Here is a 25,209-nt window from a genome sequence, read left to right on the forward strand (position 1 = left end):
CTCAATATACACCACAGTTTTCTCTGCTATGGAAATGAGATCAGGAGGAAATCATGATTATTATTATTGAATAAATGCTCACATTAATGTGGGCTTATTTGTTTCATATTAGAAACATTAGTTGAGTGTTTTTAGTATAAAATGGTGAAAGTCCCTCTTTTTGCTCCTCCCCTCACCTGTGGATGGACGGTGCTGTTACCGTGGTGACAGCTTGGATGTGTTTCAGTCCTGCCTGGTTATCACTGCAGGAATCTTTACTTTCACATTTATTACAGGTAATAACTCTGATTTTTCTGTGTATTATGAACTAAATGTATCCTGATACACAAAGAGATGGATGAGCAGAGGTCACATGATGAAGGAACAAACATGGAGTCTTTGATTTATTTAGATATTTATTGATGAATGCAAACAAACCCTGACACTGAACCATCGTCCAGCTTTCACAGAACAAACCTGATCACATGACCTGCTGACCCAAACAGTGAAAAGCTCCATGGCAACAACAACAAACAGCCTCACATATGTTAACAGAGGCTGTTAGAAGCACAGAGTCTTTACAGTCTTTCTCCTGTTTGTACACAGATCTCTGCACATCTTCATCACAGTTACTCACAGACGTGCAGAGTGTGTGGATATCAAAGCTAAGTTTCCACCATGTTTGTAGTCTGTACTGGGACTCATGGAGCATCTCTCTATGAGCACTCAGTGCTTTAAACAGTGAGTCCCAGTTTAACCAGCAGCCTTCACACCACACATCACACAGACATGGAAACTTCAAACCCTCAGACTGAAGACACCATCAGAAATAAATAGATTGTGATGAAGATGAAGAACTGGAACAGTTTGCTGTGGTTTCTTCTGTTCCTGTCAGAAATAAGAGTCTGGCAGCACTTTGCTCTCCTTCCACATGTTTCAAGAGGAAGTGAAGAAGAGCGAGTGAGTCGTCTTCCTCTGTGGGCCCAACATCAGGCAGCAGCCACGTATTTTTAAAAACCCAGCACACTGCTTCAGAAACACTGAGTCAGGTGACCAGAGTCATGTGATCAGTGAGGTCTGTGTGTAAAAACAGCAACACAAGAATCCAGAATGAAGACAAGAAACTCAAAGCTCACACACAAAACAGGTGGAGCTAATTTTGTGACGTGTTTCTGTAAAAACACCACAGAAGTGAATCATCAAAGTTTCCATGTGAGCTGATGATGCTGCTGCAGAGTTTCTGTGAACCTCCTGTGACCCCGCCTCCTCATACAGAGACATCTTATTGCTCTTCAAACTGCATCACGTGGACACATGTGATTGTGTATTGTAGTATTGATCCCAATGCTGGTATTAGTACTGGATCAATAACACTGGATGGATGCGTTCAGCATGGAGCCCCTGAGCTGTGTTACAGACAAACATGAAAACTGACAGGTCTGTGTCATTCACAGTCTGTAACACTTCTAAACAACAGAGGCTGACCCAAGTGCCTCAGAGCCAGGCACGCTCACATCACAGCTCTCTAAATAAGCCAGTTTCAAAATAAGAGCTGAAAGCTGTGTTTGCTTGTGTTAGCTTATTATTGTGGAGACTAACATTCAGTGATCATGTGTTCAGACTCATAATGATTACTCTCAGAAATCCTGATCTTTGTATTTACTGTGTGTTGGATCAATAACTGAGATTCATCGTATCACACAGCTGTGCTGCTGCTGCTGGTGATGTCAGCACATCTGGAACAATACGAGGTATCTGCTACCAGACTGAGCAGGACGTGAGACCTGTGGACTGTTTAAAGCTGTCCCTCCACAGCTCACTCAGACCTGATCCACACCTCAGTGATATTCTCTGACTTCCTCAGTAGAGACAGAAACCATTCAGATCTGGGACGATCAGCTGACTGATGATGTCACACAGACTGTGTTTTTCAGGAACAGTGATTCTGATGTGAGCCTGCTAGCTGACAGCAGACCTGATGAAACCACATGTTCACATCTGTGAGGACAGACTGGACTCTTTGACTGCACCTTGGTTCTCCTCAGAGGTCTGTACAGGAGCATGTCCACCCCCACTGAAGATCTCAGTCACTGTGAAACATAGAAAGCTGCTTGTGTAGCCTCTGCCTCACATGTAGATACAGCTACAGGTTTCTCTGTCAGTCAGACTGAAACAGTGTCCTGATGCTGCATCATTCAGCTCTGTGCCCCAGTCAGCATCACTGTGAGCTACCAGTGTCAGTGTTTCTGCCCTTTTCCTGTAACACTACACTCAGCACAGGCTCAGCTGCTATCCAGTGTTGGACTTTGGCTTCAGCTGCTGTGATAGATCCTCTAACATAATATATTTTAATATAGATTTGCTAAACCCAAATGGACATCAGAAAACAACAGATTTCATAAATACAATGTATAGTAACTCCCTTTTTCCTGTAATTATAAAACCAAGTAGAATAACAATTGATACAGCTACATTGATAGATAATATATTCACAAATAAAATTGACCATGAAATAGTAGGTGGACTTCTTATAACTGATATAAGCGATCATCTTCCTGTTTTTGCAATTTTTCAAAATTATTTTGGGATTAAAACTAAACAAAAGAATCAAATATTTGATATGATACGACTTAGAACAACAAGAGCCATTGCTGCCCTCCAGGTGGACTTAAAGGAACACAATTGGAACTAGAAAAATTTGCATTTCCTGCGAAAATGCAGTGTGGATGCTTTAAAGCTGAAGCTGTCTGCAAAAACTAGCTGAAAAAGCTGAAAAGTTGCAGAAATTGTAAAAACTTTGCAGAAGCAAAGGAACTTTGCTAAAAAGTAATAACTTAGCAGAACTGCAATATCTTAGAGGAAACATAATACTTGGCAGAAATACAATAGCATAGCAGAACGTGTCAGAAATATTGTAACTTACCAGAAACATGATAACTTCTCAAATATACAAGAATTTAGGAGAAATAGTATAAGATAACAGAAAGAATATATTTAGCCAAAAATACTTAAACATTACAGAAACACTATGATTTAGAAAAATAGTACAACATAGCAGAAATACTGTGATTTACCAGAGACACTGTGATCAACTATGAATATTGTAATTTTAAATTAATACTATGTTTTAGCACAAATACTATAATTTGACAGAAATACTATCATTTGGCAGAAATACTATGTTTCAGCACAAACACTCTGGTTTAGCATGAGAGGCGAAAAACGCCGTTTTTTTGAGTTACAAAATGTCACGTAACTCAAAAACTAGGTGGACTAGAAGCATAATTATTGTACTGGGTGAATCAGCAGACTTTGGTGTACTTTGACTGCGATTTTCATTGCTCTTTGTACAACCGTCGCTGAGATATGACGAGAGAAGAAACGGCAGACCTCAGATATGATTGGCTGGCTGGGAAGCCGTGCAGTCCCTGATTTGTAAATTTGAATGCCTGAGTCCTCACAGAGGATTGGCTACCTGGGGAACTGGCAGTGATATATAGAAATAGTATGATTAAGCATAAATACTACATTTAGTAGAAATACTATGTTTTAGCACAAATACTATGAAAACCAGAAATACTATAATTTAGCAGAAATACTATATTAAGCACAAATACTATATTAAGCAGCAATACTATAAAAAGCAGAAATACTATATTTTAGCAGAAATACCATAAAAAGTAGAAATATTATAATTTAGCAGAAATATTATAATTTAGCAGAAATACTATATTAAGCACAAATACTATATTAAGCAGAAATACTATAAAAAGAAGAAATACTATATTTTACCAGAAATACTATAAAAAGTAGAAATATTATAATTTAGCAGAAATATTATAATTTAGCAGAAATAGTATAAAAAGCAGAAATACTATAATTTAGCAGAAATACTATATTAAGCAGAAATAGTATAAAAAGCAGAAATATAATAATTAGCAGAAATACTATAATTTAGCAGAAATTTTATATTAAGCAGAAATATTATATTAAGCAGAAATACTATAAAAAGCAGAAATATAATAATTTAGCAGAAATATTATAATTTAGCAGAAATATTATAATTTAGCAGAAATACTATATTAAGCACAAATACTATATTAAGAACAAATACTATAATTTAGCAGAAATACTATATTAAGCAGAGATACTATAATTTGGCAGAAATACTATATTAAGCAGAAATACTATAATTTGGCAGAAATACTATATTAAGCAGAAATACTATAAAAAGCAGAAGTACTATAATTTAGCAGAAATATTATATTAAGCAGAAATACTATAATTAGCAGAAATACTATAATTAAGCAGAAATACTATAATTTAGCAGAAATACTATATTAAGCACAAATACTATATTAAGCACAAATACTATAATTTAGCAGAAATACTATATTAAGCAGAAATACTATAAAAAGCAGAAATACTATAATTGAGCAGAAATACTATAAAAAGCAGAAATACTATGATTTAGCAGAAATACTATATTAAGCAGAAATACTATAAAAAGCAGAAATACTATGATTTAGCAGAAATACTATAAAAAGCAGAAATAGTATAATTTAGCAGAAATACTATATTAAGCAGACATACTATAAAAAGCAGAAATACTATATTTTAGCAGAAATACTATAAAAAGCAGAAATACACACACACACACACACACACACACACACACACACAGAGGGAGAGAGAAGCAAATTTGTAGGTCAGTCAAGCAGCCTGAGAGCTGCTAAATTTGAATCCACCAATCAGAGAGGCTGTGTACTTTTTCCCGCCAAAACAGGTGCAGCCGTTTTTACACACACAGCAGAGAGAAAGGATTTTTGCAGTCTATTTCTCATAGTGAGGACTACCCTCCTAACAAATGGCCATAATTTCCTAACCGTAGGGGCTAGAACGGTCATTCTTACACCGTTTTGTTCAGAAGAGATGGGGGAATCTTCAAGTGTTGACAATTTATCATTAAAATATGAATTATTAAAGATATTTGACTTGTAATGCACCATAACTGAGTAGAGGCGAACCAAAAACTGCCTTGACTTGCCCTCAAACAACGCTTTGTAACTCTAAATCTATTTGGAGTATTGATGAAATTCTTTCACCGTAAGAGACAGCAGGCTTTGGTGAACAGTCATGGAAATTTTCAGGTCTCTATAGAAATCCATCAAAAAGATATGACGAGAGAAAAAAGTGGTTCATTTCCAGAGTTTGAAAGCTGAAGAAATCTGAGCGAAGGACAGATTTCCTACCCTCAAACAAACGTAATTCATGGCCAAATGGTAATAGGTGAGAAAAAAATTCTTGAATTGTGAGCGTCAGGAGTGTCTGAAGATATATCGGGACAAGCCTCATATCTTAACGTCGTTTCGTTAAGGAGATATGACGATTCGAATATGCCTCTCATTACAGAAATCAAGCGGTGATTTTGAACAAACTCTCCATTGACTTTCTATGGAGAGTTTTCAGACTTTGTGTTGGTCTGAGGAGATTTGCCAAAATTCTATAAATTCCACAACAATGATAGTGACATTTTCTGAAAGCCAGCAAAAATACCTACGTTTTGATGTATAATTTGTGGGAGTTGAGTGAAAATTGAGCAAGTAGCAAGAAGTTGTTCGGACATGAAGAGAAGACTGCGAAACTTAAAGTGGCTCACTTAGAACCAAGTGCATAGCAACCATAACAACGCATGTATTTTGTGAAAAATCACAATTTTGCAACTGAAAACTTAAAGAGGGATAAGATGAAAACGGTAACAGATATGAAAAAGCTGAATCATTCACGAATAGCCCAATAATTTGTGAAAATTTTAAAATTTGAATGGTTGTTCTAGGTGAAAGTATGAGGAAGTAGTTAAGTTTCAAAAACAAGCAAGTTTTAGCAGAATTGTGGAAGTTTTCCATTCATTTCAATGGGACAAATTAAAGGAAAAAAGCCTAATATTTTAAAAAGTATAATAGTTATAAATACCAAAAGTCATAGCAATATTAAGCAGAAAAAGCTGAATAGTTTAAAATTTGAACGGTGAAAATAGCACAAAAATTGTGGAAGTAGTTAAAGGACAAAAAACGTACGGAAGCAACTAGAATAATAACTAGAAAAATTTGCATTTCCTGCGAAAATGCAGTGTGGATGCTTTAAAGCTGAAGCTGTCTGCAAAAACTAGCTGAAAAAGCTGAAAAGTTGCAGAAATTGTAAAAACTTTGCAGAAGCAAAATAACTTTGCTAAAATGTAATAACTTGGCAGAACTGCAATATCTTAGAGGAAACATAATACTTGGCAGAAATACAATAGCATAGCAGAACTTGGCAGAAATATTGTAACTTACCAGAAACATGATAACTTCTCAAATATACAAGAATTTAGGAGAAATAGTATAAGATAACAGAAATAATATATTTAGCCAAAAATACTTAAACATTACAGAAACACTATGATTTAGAAAAATAGTACAACATAGCAGAAATACTGTGATTTACCAGAGACACTGTGATGAACTATGAATATTGTAATTTTAAATTAATACTATGTTTTAGCACAAATACTATAAAAAGCAGAAATACTATAAAAAGCAGAAATACTATAATTTAGCAGAAATACTATATTAAGCACGAAAACGAAATTAAGCACAAATCCTATAAAAAGCAGAAATACTGTAAAAAGTAGAAATACTATAATTTAGCACAAATACTATATTAAGCAGAAATACTATAATTTAGCAGAAATACTACAAAAAGCAGAAATACTATAATTTAGCAGAAATAGTATATTAAGCACAAATACTATAATTTAGCACAAATCCTATAAAAAGTAGAAATACTATAAAAAGCACAAATACTATAATTTGGCAGAAATACTATGTTTCAGCACAAATACTCTGGTTTAGCACAAATATTATAACATAGCAGAAATACAATTATATAGCAGAAATGCTATATTTAGAAAGAAAAATTTAATATAGTAGAAATAATGTGATTTAACAGAATTACTGTAATCAGCACATATACTGTAACATGACAGAAATTCCTCCACTTAGTAGTAATACTATAACATAACACAAATGTTATGATTTGGCACAAAAACCATGATTTGGCAAAAATACTATGATTGAGCAGAAGTACTATGATTGAGCAGAAGTACTAAGATGTAGTAAAAGTACTTTGATTTAACAGAAATACAATTATGGAGGACTAGTACTTTAAAATGGGAGAAATATTGATACACACACACATACACAGAGCCTACAGGGAACAGTATTTGTGCCATGGAGTGTTGACAAGAATGTGAGGTCCATATTAGAAAAGCTGGTAAAATGATAAAAGTTTGCAGAATTGTAATAAATGATGAATATAAATTACTGCTCTGTGATAGTGTATTAATTTGTAGGGAGAAAAACATGTTGATCAAGGTGGAATCGAACCCACGACCTTTTGGTTGCAGACCTGTGTCATTACCAACTGCGCCACTGGGAAAGAGAACGGGCGCCTGGAAAACAGGGTGATGAGCAGTCAGAATTAGATCGCGGTGAGGGGCGAAAAACACCGTTTTTTGGAGTTACAAAACGTTGCGCAATTCAAAAACTAGATGGATTAGAAGCATAATTCTTGTACTGGGTGAATCAGCGGACTTTGGTGTACTTTGACTGTGATTTTCATTGCTCTTTGTACAACCGTCGCGGAGATATGACGAGAGAAGAAACGGAAGACCTCAGATATGATTGGCTGGCTGGGAAGCCGTGCAGGCTCTGATTTGTAAATTTGAATTTGTCAGTCCTCACAGAGGATTGGCTGTCTGGGGACCTGGCAGTAATATATAGAAATAGTATGATTAAGCATAAATACTACATTTAGTAGAAATACTATGTTTTAGCACAAATACTATATTAAGCAGGAATACTATAATTTAGCGGAAATACTGTATTAAGCAGAAATACTATAAAAAGCAGAAATACTATAAAAAGCAGAAATACCATAATTTAGCAGAAATACTATAAAAAGCAGAAATACTATAATTTAGCAGAAATAATATATTAAGCAGAAATACTATAAAAAGTAGAAATACTATAATTAAGCAGAAATATTATAATTTAGCAGAAATACTATAATTAAGCACAAATACTATATTAAGCACAAATCCTATAAAAAGCAGAAATACTATAATTTAGCAGAAATACTATATTAAGCACAAATACTATATTAAGCAGAAATATTATAAAAAGCAGAACTACTATAATTGAGCAGAAATACTATATTAAGCAGAAATACTATAAAAAAAGAAATACTATAATTTAGCAGAAATACTATATTAAGCACAAATACTATATTAAGCAGAAATACTATAAAAAGCAGAAATACTATGAAAAGCAGAAATACTATAAGAAGCAGAAATACTATAATTTAGCAGAAATAGTATAAAAAGCAGAAATACTATAATTTAGCAGAAATACTATATTAAGCAGAAATACTATAAAAAGTAGAAATACTATAATTTAGCAGAAATACTATCATTTGGCAGAAATACTATGTTTTAGCACAAATACTCTGGTTTAGCACAAATATTATAACATAGCAGAAATACAATTATATAGCAGAAATGCTATATTTAGAAAGAAAAATATAATATAGTAGAAATAGTATGATTTAGCAGAAATACTGTAATCAGCACATATACTGTAACATGACAGAAATTCCTCCACTTAGTAGTAATACTATAACATTCATTTGTAGGGAGAAAAACATGTTGATCAAGGTGGAATCGAACCCACGACCTTTGGCTTAAAGAACCATGTCATTACCAACTGCGCCACTGGGAAAGACAGCTGGGCTCCTGGAAAACAGGTTGATGAGCAGTCAGAATTGGATCGCGGTGAGCGGCGAAAAACGCCGTTTTTTGGAGTTACAAAACATAATGTAACTCAAAAACTAGGTGGACTAGAAGCATAATTCTTGTACTGGGTGAATCAGCAGACTTTGGTGTACTTTGACTGCGATTTTCATTGCTCTTTGTACAACCGTCGCTGAGATATGACGAGAGAAGAAAAGGAAGACCTCAGATATGATTGGCTGGCTGGGAAGCCGTGCAGGCTCTGAAAATTTGAATGAGTCAGTCCTCACAGAGGATTGGCTGCCTGGGGACCTGGCAGTAATATATAGAAATAGTATGATTAAGCATAAATACTACATTTAGTAGAAATACTATGTTTTAGCACAAATACTATAAAAAGCAGAGATACTATAAAAAGAAGAAATACTATAATTTAGCAGAAATACTTTAATTTAGCAGAAATACTAGAAAAAGCAGAAACAATATAATTTAGCAGAAATACTATAAAAAGCAGAAATATTATAATTTAGCAGAAATACTATATTAAGCAGAAATACTATATTAAGCAGACATACGCACAAATCCTATAAAAAGCAGAAATACTATAATTTAGCAGAAATACTATAATTTAGCAGAAATACTATATTAAGCAGAAATACTATAAAAAGCAGAAATACTATAATTTACCAGAAATACTGTATTAAGCAGAAATACTATATTAAGCAGAAATACTATAAAAAGCATTTGGTGTACTTTGACTGCGATTTTCATTGCTCTTTGTACAACAGTCGCTGAGATATGACGAGAGAAGAAACGGAAGACCTCAGATATGATTTGTTGGCTGGGAAGCCATGCAGGCCCTGATTTGTAAATTTGAATGAGTCAGTCCTCACAGAGGATTGGCTGCCTGGGGACCTGGCAGTAATATATAGAAATAGTATGATTAAGCATAAATACTACATTTAGTAGAAATACTACGTTTTAGCACAAATACTATATTAAGCAGAAATATTATAATTTAGCAGAAATACTATAAAAAGCGGAAATACTATAATTTAGCAGAAATACTATAAAAAGCAGAAATACTATAAAAATCAGAAATCCTATAAAAAGCAGAAGTACTATAATTTAGCAGAAATACTGTGATTTAGCACAAATACTATAAAAAGCAGAAATCCTATAAGAAGCAGAAATACTATAAAAAGCAGAAATACTATAAAAAGCAGAAATATTATAATTTAGCAGAAATATTGCACTAAGCACAAATACTATAATTTAGCAGAAATACTGTATTAAGCAGAAATAGTATAAAAAGCAGAAATACTATAATTTAGCAGAAATACTATAATTTAGCAGAAATACTATAATTTAGCAGAAATACTATAAAAACAGAAATACTATAATTTAGCAGAAATACTATATTAAGCAGAAATACTATATTAAGCAGAAATACTATAAAAAGCAGAAATACTATAAAAAGCAGAAATAGTATAATTTAGCAGAAATAGTATAATTTAGCAGAAATACTATAAAAAGCAGAAATATTATAAAAAGCAGAAATACTATATTAAGCAGAAATCCTATAAAAAGCAGAAATACACACACACACACACACACACACACACACACACACACAAACACAAACACACACAAAGAGAGAGAGAAGCAACTTTCTAGGTCAGTCAAGCAGCCTGGGAGCTGCTGAATTTGAATGCACCAATCAGAGAGGCTGTCTACTTTTTCCCGCCAAAACAGGTGCAGCCGTTTTTACACACACAGCAGAGACAGGATTTATGCAGTCTATTTCTCATAGTGAGGACTACCCTCCAAACAAATGGCCATAGTTTCCTAACCGTAGGGGCTAGAACGGTAATTCTTACACCGTTTTGTTCAGAAGAGATGGGGGAATCTTCAAGTGTTGACAATTTATCATTAAAATATGAATTATTAAAGATATTTGACTTGTAATGCACCATAACTGAGTAGAGGCTAAGCGAAAACTGTCTTGACTTTCCCTCAAACAACGCTTTGTAACTCGAAATCTATTTGGAGTATCAATATCATTCTTTCACCGTAAGAGACAGCAGGCTTTAGTGAACAGTCATGGAAATTTTCAGGTCTTTGTGGAAATCCATTAAAAAGATATGACGAGAGAAAAAAGTGGTTCATTTCCAGAGTTTGAAAGCTGAAGAAATCTGAGCGAAGGACGAATTTCCTACCCTCAAACAAACGTAATTCATGGCCAAATGGTAATAGGTGAGAAAAAAATTCTTGAATTGTGAGCGTCAGGAGAGTCTGAAGATATATCGGGACAAGCCTCATGTCTTAACTTCGTTTCGTTAAGGAGATATGGCGATTCGAATATGCCTCTCATTAGAGAGATCCAGCGGTGATTTTGAACAAACTCTATTGACTTTCTATGGAGAGTTTTCAGACTTTGTGTTGGTCTGAGGAGATTTGCCAAAATCCTATAAATCCCACAACAATGATAGTGACATTTTCTGAAAGCCAGCAAAAATACCTACGTTTCGATGTATAATTTGTGGAAGTTGAGTGAAAATTGAGCAAGTAGCAAGAAGTTGTTCGGACATGAAGAGAAAATTGCCAAAGGTACAGCAGCTCACTTAGAACCAACTGCATAGCAACCATAACAACGCATGTATTTTGTGAAAAATCACAATTTTGCAACTGAAAACTTAAAGAGGGATAAGATGAAAACGGTAACAGATATGAAAAAGCTGAATCATACATGAATAGCTCAATAATTTGTGAACAATTTAAAATTTAAATGGTTGTTCTAGGTGAAAGTATGAGGAAGTAGTTAAGTTTCAAAAACAAGCAAGTTTTAGCAGAATTGTGAAAGTTTTCCATTCATTTCAATGGGACAAATTAAAGGAAAAAAGCTTAATATTTTAAAAAGTTTAATAGTTATAAATACCAAAAGTCATAGCAATATTAAGCAGAAAAAGCAGAATAGTTTAAAATTTGAACGGTGAAAATCGGCTGAAAATTGTGGAAGTAGTTAAAGGACAAAAAACGTACGGAAGCAACTAGAATAATAATAATAATAATAATAATAATAAAGAATAAAGAGAAACAGGAACTCAATAGTGTGGATGCCTTAAAGCATCCACACAATAATAAAGAATAAAGAGAAACAGGAAAACAATAGTGTGGATGCCTTAAAGCATCCACACAATGAGGTTTTTGCAAATGAAGATTCAAATAGTGCATATGATGCATTCTTATCAACTGTAATTTCACTATATGAAAAACATTGTCCTTTAATGAAAATCACTAGGAAGCATCACAGATCAAATAAGCCATGGATCACAAAGGGGATAGAAGATGCATGTAAAAAGAAAAATAATCTATATAAGAGATTCATAAAACAGAGGACAAAAGATGCTGAAATAAAGTACAAGTTATATAAAAATAGATTAGTAAATATTATAAGAACAAGTAAGAAAGAATATTACCACAAATTACTGGAGCAAAGTAGAAGTAACACACAAGAAACATGGAGGATATTAAATAGTATAATCAAAAAGGGCTCAAAAAATAAGAATTATCCAGATTATTTTAAAAAAAGATAAAGATATTGTGCTTGATAAAACTAAAGACATTGCAAATGAATTTAATGATTTCTTTGTAAATGTTGGCTTTAATTTAGCAAAAGAAATTCCAGAGTCAAGAAATAATAACGACCTAAATAAACATATTACTCAGAATGTGTCCTCCATGTTTATTGGTGCTGTAACTCACAGAGAAATAATTAACATTGTGAAGACATTTAAAAATAAAAAGTCCACTGACTGTTTTGGTATTGACATGATATTAGTTAAAAGTATTATAGAATATATAGTGCAACCTTTCGCATACATTTGTAATCTGTCCTTTCAAACTGGTGTATTTCCCTCACAAATGAAAATAGCAAAAGTTATTCCAATCCATAAAAACGGAGAGAGAAGTCAGTTTACCAATTACAGGCCAATATCACTGCTCCCACAGTTCTCAAAAATTTTAGAAAAGTTATTTGTTAATAGACTTGATAAATATATTGAGAAGCATAATCTCCTAAGTGATAACCAATATGGCTTTAGAGTGAAAAGGTCCACTTCGATGGCAGTGATGGAACTTGTAGAAGGGATATCTAATGCTATAGATAATAAAGAATATACTGTTGGTGTTTTTATAGACTTAAAAAAGGCGTTTGATACGATTGATCATTCTATATTAATGAATAAACTAGAGAGATATGGCATAAGAGGGTTAGCATACAAGTGGATGAAAAGTTACCTGGATGACAGATATCAATATGTCGAATTCAATAATGTAAAATCTAAGCAGTTGAAGGTAACTTGTGGTGTTCCTCAGGGCTCTGTGCTGGGCCCTAAATTATTTATATTATACATAAATGACATATGTAGCATTTCCAAACTGTTAAAATGTGTATTGTTTGCTGATGATACCACTCTGTATTGCTCAGGTAAAAACCTGGAACAGCTTCTGACTACAGCGGAAAAGGAGTTAAATATATTAAAAAACTGGTTTGATGTAAATAAGTTATCATTAAATATAAAGAAAACAAAATTGATTATTTTTGGCACTAGACAAATGAAAAATGTATCTAAAATCAGGGTTAATGGAATTGAAATTGAAAGAGTGTACGAAAATAAATTTCTTGGAGTGATAATTGATGATAAGCTGAGTTGGAAGTCTCATATAAACCATGTGAAAACAAAAATGTCAAAAACCATTGCTATAAAACAAAGCATGTCCTGAACAAAAAATCATTATACACACTCTATTGTACTCTGTTGCTTCCATATATGACTTACTGTCTGGAGATATGGGGTAATGCATATAAAACGAACACTCTTCCTATTTTCAAGTTGCAAAAAAGAGCTATAAGAATTATAAACCAATCAAACTATATAGAACCAACTAACATTTTGTTTATTAATCTGAATACCCTGAAATTTTATGATTTAGTTGAATATAAAATGGCACAGATAATGTATAAAGCACAAAATAACTTGCTTTGCCCCAGTACTCAGAAGCTGTTCAAAGTCAGAGAGAGTCAATATGACTTAAGGGGAACAGATTTCTTTAAAAAAAACAAGATAAGGACAAATATAAAGCAGAGATGTGTTTCTGTTAGAGGAGTTAACCTGTGGAATAGTTATGACAGTGATTTAAAAAGGTGTAGTTCATTTTCCTTGTTTAAAAATATGTTTAAAAATAGAGTATTAGAAAAATATATATATATCAAGAATGAAAAGAGCAAAAAAACAAAAAACAAAAACAAAAAACAGAAAACCTCTTGATTTTTTGCTTTGATGTAGTTACTTACTAAGGTGGTGGTGTTTTTTCTTGTTTGTTTGTTTGTTTGTTTTGTTTTTGCTTTGTTTGCCTTCTCTCACCCCAACCAATCACAGCAGATGGCCCCGCCCCTCCCTGAGCCGGGTTCTGCCGGAGGTTTCTTCCTGTTAAAAGGGAGTTTTTCCTTCCCACTGTCGCCAAAGTGCTGCTCATAGGGGGTCATATGATTGTTGGGCTTTTCTCTCTGTATCTATGAAGCGCCTTCAGGCGACATTTGTTGTGATTTGGCGCTATATAAATGAAATTGAATTGAATTGAATTTTATTATTTGCTTCGAGCCCTGTGTACAGGAGCTGCATGCTAAAAGATCTTTTGTTAAAAGGGTTGGCGTAATAAGCAAATGCTTCAGCCAATACCTTTTGATTAGCCTTGTCTCATGCTTTCTTGCTTTGTGGTAAATCTTTGTTCTGTCTTCACTGAGATATTTGAATGCTAATCAATAAACATATCAACAATCAACATAGATCAGCTCTGCTACATGTTGTTAGATAAGTGCAGCTGCTGTCATGTCCTGATGTTTCTCTGGCTCAGCAGCTTCTCCATCAGAGGTTCACATGGAGCTGATCCAGTATCTCCAGTAACTGTGTTCTGTGCCTCACTGGTTCATCCTTCTGTCTGTGTGACGTCAGTCAGATGTTGAAGTTAAACTCTGTAATCTTCACTGTGTCACAGAGTTCAGTGAGTCCCGTTATTCACAGTATCAATCAGATCATCAGAGAACAGCTGATCAGCAATCAGTGGTGCCAACAGCACCTCCTGTGGTGCAATATTGCATGCAATAATGCAATGTAGCATTTTTACACTCAACACTTCCAGTCATGGAAACTGTCTGTTGGATCTGTTTGACGTTGCTTTCTTGTGTTGCTTTCTTGGTTAGAGTTCCTCACAAATGTCCAGATTATTCTTCTAATGAGGCGTCGACCATGTTTTCAGCTCTTTGGAAGAAAACATCGCCCTTTGCCATCCTTACTTTTCTTTGACTTCTTCAAATGCAGCTGAACTCCAGCTGGTATTTTATTGGACTTTGCAGCTGTTTCTGGTCATCAGTTCATTCCTGCAAACCTCTGAACCTGAACAACAATGATGCTGCAGCGCTGGCTGATCCCAAAAGGTTGATTCTGTTCATCTGGACGTTTTCAGAAACGTTTGCTCACTGATCAGGTGACTTCTTCAGTCTCAGCTGACTGCAGCTTTACAACCTTACAAACAGCACATTTGCACAATGACTGAAACCAGCAGCAGCAGCACCTGATATATATGATACTAATATAATACATATATAATCCATACTAATGATGAAGGAACTGAGCTCACAGTCCATTGTTCATTCAGTGAAAGAGACAGACATGTACAGACTGAACTATCTGTTCAACAGTCAGAGTGTTTCTGTAACAGGAGACACTCTTTACACCCCACTCAGCACAGGGACACTGAGGCACCAGGAGACCAGACTCTAAACCCAGGATAAAGAGTTTGAGTGAATGTGGTGTTGAAGGTGTGGAGGTGGATCAGAGTGTCAGAGGAGACTCTGTAGAAGGACAGAGTGCCAGCAGGACAGTCCACATACACTGCTGCTCTGTTAGAGACAGAGGGGGAGGAGGAGGAGGAGGAGGAGGAGATGGATGTTTTTATCTTATTGTGCCAGACATACTTAGGAGCATCATCAGAGCAGCTCAGACTCCAGGACTGATCATTGAATCCAAACAAACAGTCACTGCCTCCTTTCCGTCTGATGTTTCTGTAACTCACTGATATAAAAACGTCTCCTCTCCACTCGACCTCCCAGTAACAGCGACCAGTCAGACCATCTCTACACAGCAGCTGAGGAACATCAAATCTGTCTGGATGATCAGGATATGACTGAACCTTCCTCACACGTGTCACCTTCCTGTTGTTGTCAGACAGTTGGAGCTTTGTGTTCACTGTGTTTGTGTCGATTGTGAGTTGACAGGAATCTGATGGAGAGAACAAACACAATCCAGCTGCAGTTATTGATCCATCATCTGTTCATTGATTGACACTTTGATGATGACTCCTGACATGATGAAGATGGTTGAATGTGTGCTGCTTTGTTTTCATGAATCCCATTAAAAACACACTTACACTTCCTCAGACCTGGTGTCAACCATCGGACTCCAGCAGGCTCCACCCTGAAAGGAGGAGGGGGGTCAGAGCAGCACAGTCAGCATGCACACATGGACATTACATGGCTCTCATACACACACTGTTACACACTGAGCTCAAAGCTCGGCTCCACTGTTTTATTCAAAGAAATCTACATTTATTTATCAGCACATTTAAAAACAGCTTGAGCCAAAGTGCTGCACAGAGTAGAGAGAAAATAGGAAACATACACAGTAATTACTATAAAGACTCGTCAGAATTGAAAGCTACAGAGTACAAATGTGTTTCCAACCGGGTTTTAAAAATGTCGAGTGTTGGTGACGACCTGATGTGAAGGGCGACTGTTCCAGAGTTTGGCTGCAGCGATCGATAAAGCTCACCTCTGTTTTTACGTCTAGTTCTGGTCAGAAGCTACTTATCTGCAGACCTGAGGGCTCGACTTGGATTATTTTGTTAAAGAGAGATAAGATGGAGCCAATCCATTCAGAGATTTAAAGACAACAAGATCTGGAAGTGGATTCTACCACGTACTGGTAACCAGTGGAAGAAGCTGGAAAAAGCTGGTGATGGGTCATCTAGCACAGACCCACCGCTGGAACCAGACAATTCATGAGGGAGAGAACTGTGACAGCGCCGTTCCTTCACTTGACCTCAGTCGCTCTCGTCTGCTCCCTCGTAACACTGCTCTTTATTGAGGTTACATGAATATGCATAAGTTCATTAACATATGACGTCTTACACAGGTATGAACAAAGTGTACCAGTCTGTGCATAGTGTAGGTATGTGTGTGTGTGTGTGTGTGTGTGTGTGTGTGTGTGTGTGTGTGTGTGTGTGTGTTCCGGGTTGCCAGTCTTAAAACAGATCTACTGAGGCAGCAAGATTTCTTCAAGAAAGCAACCAAAGAGAATAATGCAGCAGTCGAAGCCACGTGGTTAGTGAGATGATTGCTAAAGCAGGGAAGCCATTCACAGAAGGTGAATTTGTCTAAAAGTGCATATTGCAGGCTGCAAATATAGTCTGTCCGGGAAAGAAAGGTCAGTTTAGCAACATCAGCCTTTCTGCCAACACCGCAGCAGATCGCATTTCTGACCTGTCAAGTGACATTTATGACCAACTGTGTGAGAAAGCCAAATGTTTCAGTGTATACTCAGTCGCTCTTGATGAGACCACAGACATCACCGACACTGCCCAGCTCCCAATGTATGTCCGTGGTGTTGATGACAGTTTTGAAGTGATGGAGGAGCTGCTCACAGTAATTCCAATGCATGGCCAGACCACCGCTCAGCAGATATTTACAAGCTGTGTGATGCCATTGAGAATGTTGGTTTGCCATGGAAGAGGTTTGTTGGAATAACAACAGATGGAGCGCCATCAATGACAGGGAGGAAAAATGGACTGGTGGCACTTGTTCAAAAAAAACTGGAAGAGGAAGGCGTGGAGGAGGCCATTGCTCTGCACTGCATTATCCATCAGCAGGTCCTTTGCAGCAAATGCCTGAAGTTTGACAATGTGATGTCTATTGTTGTGAAATGCATCAACCAAATCAGATCCAGGGGCTTAAAGCACCGAAGGTTCTGTGCTTTTTTAGAGGAAATGGAGTCAGAATATGGGGATGTGCTCGACTTCACTGAGGTACGTTGGCTCAGCAGGGGAAATGTATTAAAGAGACTTTTTGAGTTGAGAGCAGAAGTGAAGCCTTCATGGAGAAGGATGGAGTTAGTGCTCCTGTGCTAACTGATCCCAAATGGCTCATGGACTTAGCTTTTCTTGTTGATATAACACATGAGCTTAATGTACTGAACAAGACGTTACAAGGCAGTGCTGCCTATGTTCAATGTCCTAATGTTCAAGCGGACCATGTGCCTTTTTTGGTAGCACATACTTGTGCGAAAAGCTCTTCTCCACTTTGAACTTCAATAAGTCCAAGTACAGGTCCAGACTTACGGATGATCATCTTCAAGACATACTGAGGGTCGCAACTGCTTCCTCCCTCAGGCCAAATCTGGCTCGGCTATGCGAGAGGAAACGCTGCCAGGTCTCTAGCAGCAAGGAGTAGGCAAGAGAAGCCATGTTCAGAAGAACAGTTCATTTTCTACAGTGTTCCATTCATGTTCAGAAGAAGGTTATAGAACTGTTAATACAGACATTTCAATCTAAATACAGCAGATATAGAAGACTGAAAAAACACATAAATTCACTGACTAAAAATATCTCATTATTTTATTTATGTATTACAGATTGATTTATTTTCTTATTAATTGTTAATCTGTTTATTTATTTTTCATATTTTGTGTTAAAAAATAAAACTAAAGAGATTTGAGAAGATTGGAATTTTTCAACCATGCCTTTCTTGTGGAAAACCTAACGTGGCCCAGCCTCATCCAGACTCTGCCTGCAGTGGCCCCCAGCTAAATTGAGTTTGTGACCGCTGTCCTACACCATAAATCAGTAAGAGAGGGTACGACCTCTCTCATGGCCCCAAGTGGTGTGTGCATGCCAGAGCACTCTGGAAGGCACACAGAGTCTTTACAGACTACTAAGGATCAAACCTCTATCATCATGCAATCGATTATAAAACTCTAAGCATATATGAGTAAATATTTCTAAGCATAAATGACAATCAACAATATAAACCTTACAGATGGTTTTAATAACAGAATTCATTTGTTTCTCAAATGAGAAAGAGCTATCGAGAAACACTCCTAAATCTTTAGTTCTTAACTTTTCCACTGGGCCAGGGTCAACATTATCTGCTAATGCTAAATAGGCTTCCGTTATTAACTAATGCTAATTTGATGTGAATTAGCATTATGCACTAATGCTAACACTTACTTTTGTGAGTAGCTAATGCTAACACTATTTCCCTTAACTTTACAACAATGTGAACGGCTAATGCTAACACTCTTTTCCCTAGCATTACAACATCTGAGCTGCTAATGCTAAGTAGGCCGCCATTAGCACCTACGTCTAATTTAAGGCAAATACGCATTAGAACATAATGCTCATATCGTTTTCCTTTGCTTTATAACAATGTGAGCAGCTACTGCTAAATAGCATTAGCTAATAACAGCAGTCTAATTTAATGCAAGTTAGCATCATTTGCATTATAACGATGTGAGGAGTTAATGCTAGGTATGCTGCCATTAGCAGCTAATTCTAATTAGGGGTGAATAATTATTACCAGCTAATGCTAATATCGTTTTCTCTTCCCTTTTAACAATGTGAGCAGCTAGTGCTAGGTAGGCTGATGCTAAAAGCTAATGCTAAAGCTAAAGCTAATTTGATGTGAATTAGCATTACATTAGTGAGGAGTTAATGCTAAGTAGACTGCCATTAGTGGCTAATGCTAATTTTAGGTGAATAGGAATTGGCAGCAAATGGTAATACCATATTTTCTTGGTTTATAAAAATGTGACCAGCTAAAACTAAGTAGGTTGCCGTTATTAGCTAATACTAATTTGAGGTGAATTAGCATTATCCGCTTATGCTAACAATGTTTTTTCTTACTTTTTACAAATACGCCATTAGTGGCTAATTCTAATTAAGGGTTAATAATTATTACCAGCTAATGCTAATATCGTTTTCTCTTCCCCTTTAACAATGTGAGCAGCTAGTACTGCTCATACTGTTTGCTTTGTAAGAATGACAGCAGCTAATGATACGAAGTCTACCCTTATTAACTTATGCTAATTTGATGTGAATTAGCATTATCCGGTAATGGTAACTCTTTTCGCCTGCATTACAACGACGTCAGGAGTTAATGCTAAGTAGGCTGCCATTAGGGGCTAACTCTAATTAGGGGTGAATAATTATTAGCAGCTAATGCTTAACTGATACTACGTTGACGTGAATTAGCATTATGCACACTGCTAATACTGTTTTCCCTTACTTTTTAACAATGGTTGTGTCCAAATTCATTGGCTGCATCCTCCTGAGGCCGCATTTGTAGACCGATTATGTCACAGCGACGCACCGAAGGCTGTCCAAAGTCGTAGACTCCTCCGAATGCAGCCGAAAAATGTGTACTCCTTTTCCCCGAATTTGAAGGATGGGTCGGGTGTGTCCTTCGTGGCCCACCATATCCCAGAATTCATAGTGGGGCCCAGCCAAACTCCAGTTTCCAACAATGGCGGCAGCTACTAAGTTTTAAAATTACTCATACTAATCCTTCTGGGTCACAAAATAAACTTTTAACATATTTTCAGGCAAGAAAGTAGCTGTGTAAACATCAACTATCTGCTCTGTTTATCAAGATATTGCATATTTGCAAAAGTGCTTTGACGTTTTCGGAGACGTCTGTTACCCAACAGCTCGATAGCTAGCCGAGAGCTCGAGGGTCAGTGAAGCCGCAAGAGAACGGCACAACTCCCAGCACATCATTTTCAGATCACCGCGGACTTTTGCTACTCAGGTTAAACGTAATATATAAGTCACTTAGACAACCTAAAAATGTTATTGTTGGGCTTTTTTCAGTGTTTTGTTTGTTCGTGAGTAAATCAGTTTGGCTGAGATTAAACTTATTCGATTAGATTAGATAAAACAAAACGTTATTAATGCCCCGGGTGGGTTCCTCCTTGGTTTTTACACAGCTGACTAAACGTCACACAGAAAACTAATTAAACAGTAGTATGAGACGGTCGAGAATATACGCCAGTGTCCTGTTATATTTTAGATAGCAAGGAGCAGACGGCCGAGTTTATTAAACTCCACCGAGACAGCGATGACGCTAATCAGGAGGCTAGACCGTCCAATTCCCCCAGCCTTTTACTTCTGTCCTACCCGACCTTCTGAGGATCTGGCCCAGGTAGACCGCAAAGGCCGGGTCCTCAGGAGGATGCAGCCCATGAATTTGGACATGACCAATGTGAGCGGCTAATTCTAAGTACGCTGTTGTAAATAGCTAATGCTAATTTAATGTGAGTTAGCATTATCCAATAATGCTAACACTGTTTTCTCTTACTTATTAAAAATGATAGTAGCTAATACTAATACTCTTTTCCGTTGGGTAACAACGAAGTGAGGAGTTAATGCTAAGTAGGCTGCTTTTAGCGGCTTATTCTAATTAGGGGTGAATAATTATTAGCAGCTAATGCTAATAACGTTTTCTCTTTCCTTATAACAATATGAGCAGCTAATCCTAATTTGATGTAAATTAGCATTATATTAGTGAGGAGTTAATGCTAAGTAGGCTGCCATTAGCAGCTAAAGGTAATTTGAGGTGAATAAGCACTAGTAGCTAATGCCAATACCCTTTTCTCTTATGTTATAATGATGTGACGTTAATGCTTAATAGGCTGCCATGAGTGACTCTTTTTCCTTGCATTATAATGATGTGAAGGGTTTATGCTTACTAGGCTCCCATTAGCAGCTAAAGCTAATTTGAGGTGAATAAGCATTAGTAGCTAACGCTAATACCCTTTTCTCTTGTGTAATAATGATGTGAGACGTTAATATTGTTCTCAAACAACAGAATGAGAATGAAATATTGATTCTAACAGGGCCCATAAACAGCATTAGCTTAGCAGCATTAGCTTATCAGAGTTTCCATCATGGTCACACAAATCCTTAGCAGAGCAAAGTGGCCTACTTAGCAATAGCTGCTCAAGTTGTAGAAAGCAAGGGAAAACAGTATTAGCATTAGCTGCTAAATGTGCACTTGAGAACAAATTATTGTGAATTCAGCCGTGAATGTAGAGTTTGTCATTATTTAAGCTTCCATTTCCAAATGTTAGCTGCTCCTATCTGCCTCTGTCACACACACAGACTGAAATGATTCACAGCCTTGTTTCATCTTTCTGTCAGTGTCACTGAGACTGTGGACATACAGCATGGGAAACATACACATGGCTGACACTTTATTAGGTACACAGTGCCCACTATCTCAGGTATAATACACCTGTGACCTAATAAAGTCTAAAGTTGCAAAATGTTGTCTCTGTCCAAATATTTATGGACCTAACTGTAGGTCTACTTTTAATGAAACTCTCAACATGACTTATCAGTTATAATTAATGTTCCTGCAAACAGACTCCTTGGAGACCCCTACATAAATATCCATGTACTATCCAGCTAGACTAGTGTGTCTGTCCCTGAAAATATTCCTGCATGTGTGATTGTTCATGTGTCATCTGCAGGAAACAAACAGGAAGTGAGTGAAGGACACAGGAAATGTTTCCAGCTTTTCCTTCTCTATCAGACATTCTCTCCATACCTGAGAGTGTCCAGTCTCCAGCCTGGATCCTTCAGTCCAGCCCACAGCAGCTTCAGTCCTGAGCCACCTGGATGATTGTAGCTCAGGTCCAGCTCTCTCAGATGGGAGGGGTTGGAGCTCAGAGCTGAGGCCAGAGAAGTACAGCCTTCCTCTTTGATCAGACAGCCTGACAGACTGCAGACACACAAAACAACAATCTATCTGTCAACAATCGTTTTCTCTTTGTCACAATAACATCTATCCATTTACATCCATTCAATGTAACTTTATTTAAAAGTGACAATTCCCAACAAACAACAACAGTCATCTGAAGCTGTTTAACAGTGTAAGGTAACAGCCTCCAATATTAGAGAGAAAGCCCCAACCATCAGACAATTGTGGAGATACAGAAATTCTTTTATTGCTGCCATATAATCTGCATCATTATAACTGCATTAATAACATTCTTTACAGCATTATTCCATCTAATAATATTTCTCACAGTATTGATATAGCATTAAAGTTGTCTATTGAAGATGTCCATTTGAGGATCCTTCCATTATGTTAACTTTTATTACAAGTACGGTCAGAAGTATTTCATACACATTGCATATTTGTGCTTATTTCGAGTTGATGTTCAGTTCATTAAGGGTCTTAAGCTTCACTGGCGTGACTGTCCAGGTGATACATGCTGAGGGAAACTAGAACAGGATGATTACATGCATGCTTACAATACATATAACACATATAATCTAGGAATGTGTCAGGCCTGAGGTTAACTCATTTGGTGTCTCACTATATTTTACTCTACTTGGCAACAGATGACCAGAGTCAATAATTAGCCCCAGAGACCCTCAGGGCTTGAAGTTTATTACCTTGTATGGAAGGTGTTATAGAAAAGAGAAGTTCTATGTCTGTTTATAGCCATTAAAGATGTACAAGATGTACCATTAACTGTGACTAATGTCTGGAACCTATTTTAATCTGACTATTTTTATTGACGCCATGATGGGGCGTATACCCCACTGCTTTGTAAGTGTCCACAATATGTATTTTTGTCAGAAGACATAGGCTGATGTTTTCTCCAGTGTGTTAATAAACTCATCGTTTGATTGCACTTCTCTGGGGCCTCCGTGGTTTGTCTCACTGCTCTACATTGATCGATTTCGCGACACAATCCACTGTGAGCAGCACTTGGTGATGGTGGGAAGAAGAACTCCCTTTGACACAAAGATCCTCCCAGTCAAAACAGGCTCCAGGAGGAGCATCTACCATGACTGGTTGCAGGGTGAGGGGAAAGAGAAGAGATGAGCTCAGACAGACAAGAACAAAACACAAACTAAGGAGAGAGAAGACAAAAGACATGCAGTAGTGACATATAAAAGCATCAGGAGTGAAAAGAGGGGAGTGGAGAAGAAAGCAGAGCATCATGGGAAGTCCACCAACAGCCTGAGCCTATAGCAGCATAACTAAGGGATGGTTCACCTGATCCAGCTCAAACTATAAGCTTTATCAAAAAGGAAAGTTTGCAGCTGATCTTCAACGTAGAGAGGGTGTCTGTCTCCTAAACTCAAACTGGGAGCTGCTTCCACACCCAGTCCAACATAGCCAGGCTGAGTCATTAGTTATGTCACATTTTAGTGCAAATGTAGAAAAACTGTCCAAAAGTTATTTCTAAATCTGATATTAAACAGTTTAAATGGTGAAAAAAGCTGTAAAGAAAACAGTCAATAAAAGCCTCTTTAGAGGGTCACCAGTTTAAAACTCAGACATTTAAACTGGTGATTCTCCTTCTCTGCTCCATTTCCTCTCTAGACTTCCTGTTCCTAGGAGGGATTTGATTGGCTGAACGTCCTTTTAGCCTTTCTTTAGTTCTTTGGGTGCTAATCAAAGAGGAAAACACACGAGTCATGTGACGTGACATAAGGAGCGCTCTGATTGGTTGGGATTGACAAAATGCCACAGGTGGCATACCTGCTGCTTCCATGTTAGCATGTCAGCTTCAACAGCTGGTCAGTGTGAGAGCAGAAGATGATATCAGTGACATCCAAACAAGGAAGGAAGAGACTGTTGAAGGCAGCGAGCTGTGACTGCTGTGAACAGTGTTCTCACACTATTTTCTCCCTGTGTGAACATACATGAGGCTGTTTCAGCTGCAACACACCACAAACACCTTTATACAACTAAATATACTGAGCGCACACTGCTGTGGTTGCTGTGGTAACCATTCATATATCCAGATGTTTGGGGCCGAGTCTACTTCCTCATCCTTGGTTAAACCCTCAAAGTTTGATGTGTTTTTTGTGATTTGGTTTTATTTGTTGTTCTACACACTGTGAAACAAAGCTAGAAGCCCCTGTGGTGCAGTGGGGGACTCAAACCCAGAACCCAACCTGCTCCAACAACAGTCAGAAGGATTTTGTTAAGTCTCATTTTCTGTTCATTAGGAAAACATCAATAATGAAGAGCACATGTTTATAGAGGCACATTCAGACCAATGACAACAGTCCATTCACACTGACCTCCACCTTTTTAAATGTGAGTAAACACATCATGGTTCTGGTGCTGATGTGGTATCTGGGACAGGTGATGATTTTGAACTCAGTCTGAGGTTTGATTACATTGAACCTGCACTGCTTTCTCCTGTTTATGACACATTTATACCCAAAGTCTCAGCTGGATAACAAAGAACGAGGAAAAACAC

The 25,209-nt window shown here is 36.8% G+C and overlaps 1 protein-coding gene across 4 annotated transcripts in view; it reads right to left on the minus strand.

Annotated features, from left to right (window-relative positions):
- LOC102776271 (protein NLRC3-like) overlaps positions 1 to 25,209 on the minus strand; it is a 283,171-nt gene that overhangs the window by 186,071 nt on the left and 71,891 nt on the right. The window contains exon 5 of one of the 4 annotated variants that reach the window (XM_087837998.1): positions 15,567 to 16,146. The exons of the other annotated variants lie outside the window; for them this stretch is intronic. Coding sequence (XP_087694124.1) covers positions 15,608 to 16,146 — 539 coding nt within the window. The 3' untranslated portion in view covers positions 15,567 to 15,607. Of the gene's footprint in view, positions 1 to 15,566; positions 16,147 to 25,209 lie in introns of those variants that run through there. 4 annotated transcript variants of the gene reach the window in all.

Source organism: Neolamprologus brichardi, chromosome 3 (genome assembly GCF_056152115.1).
Source record: "Neolamprologus brichardi isolate AB-2024 chromosome 3, ASM5615211v1, whole genome shotgun sequence".
Taxonomy (NCBI): domain Eukaryota; kingdom Metazoa; phylum Chordata; class Actinopteri; order Cichliformes; family Cichlidae; genus Neolamprologus; species Neolamprologus brichardi.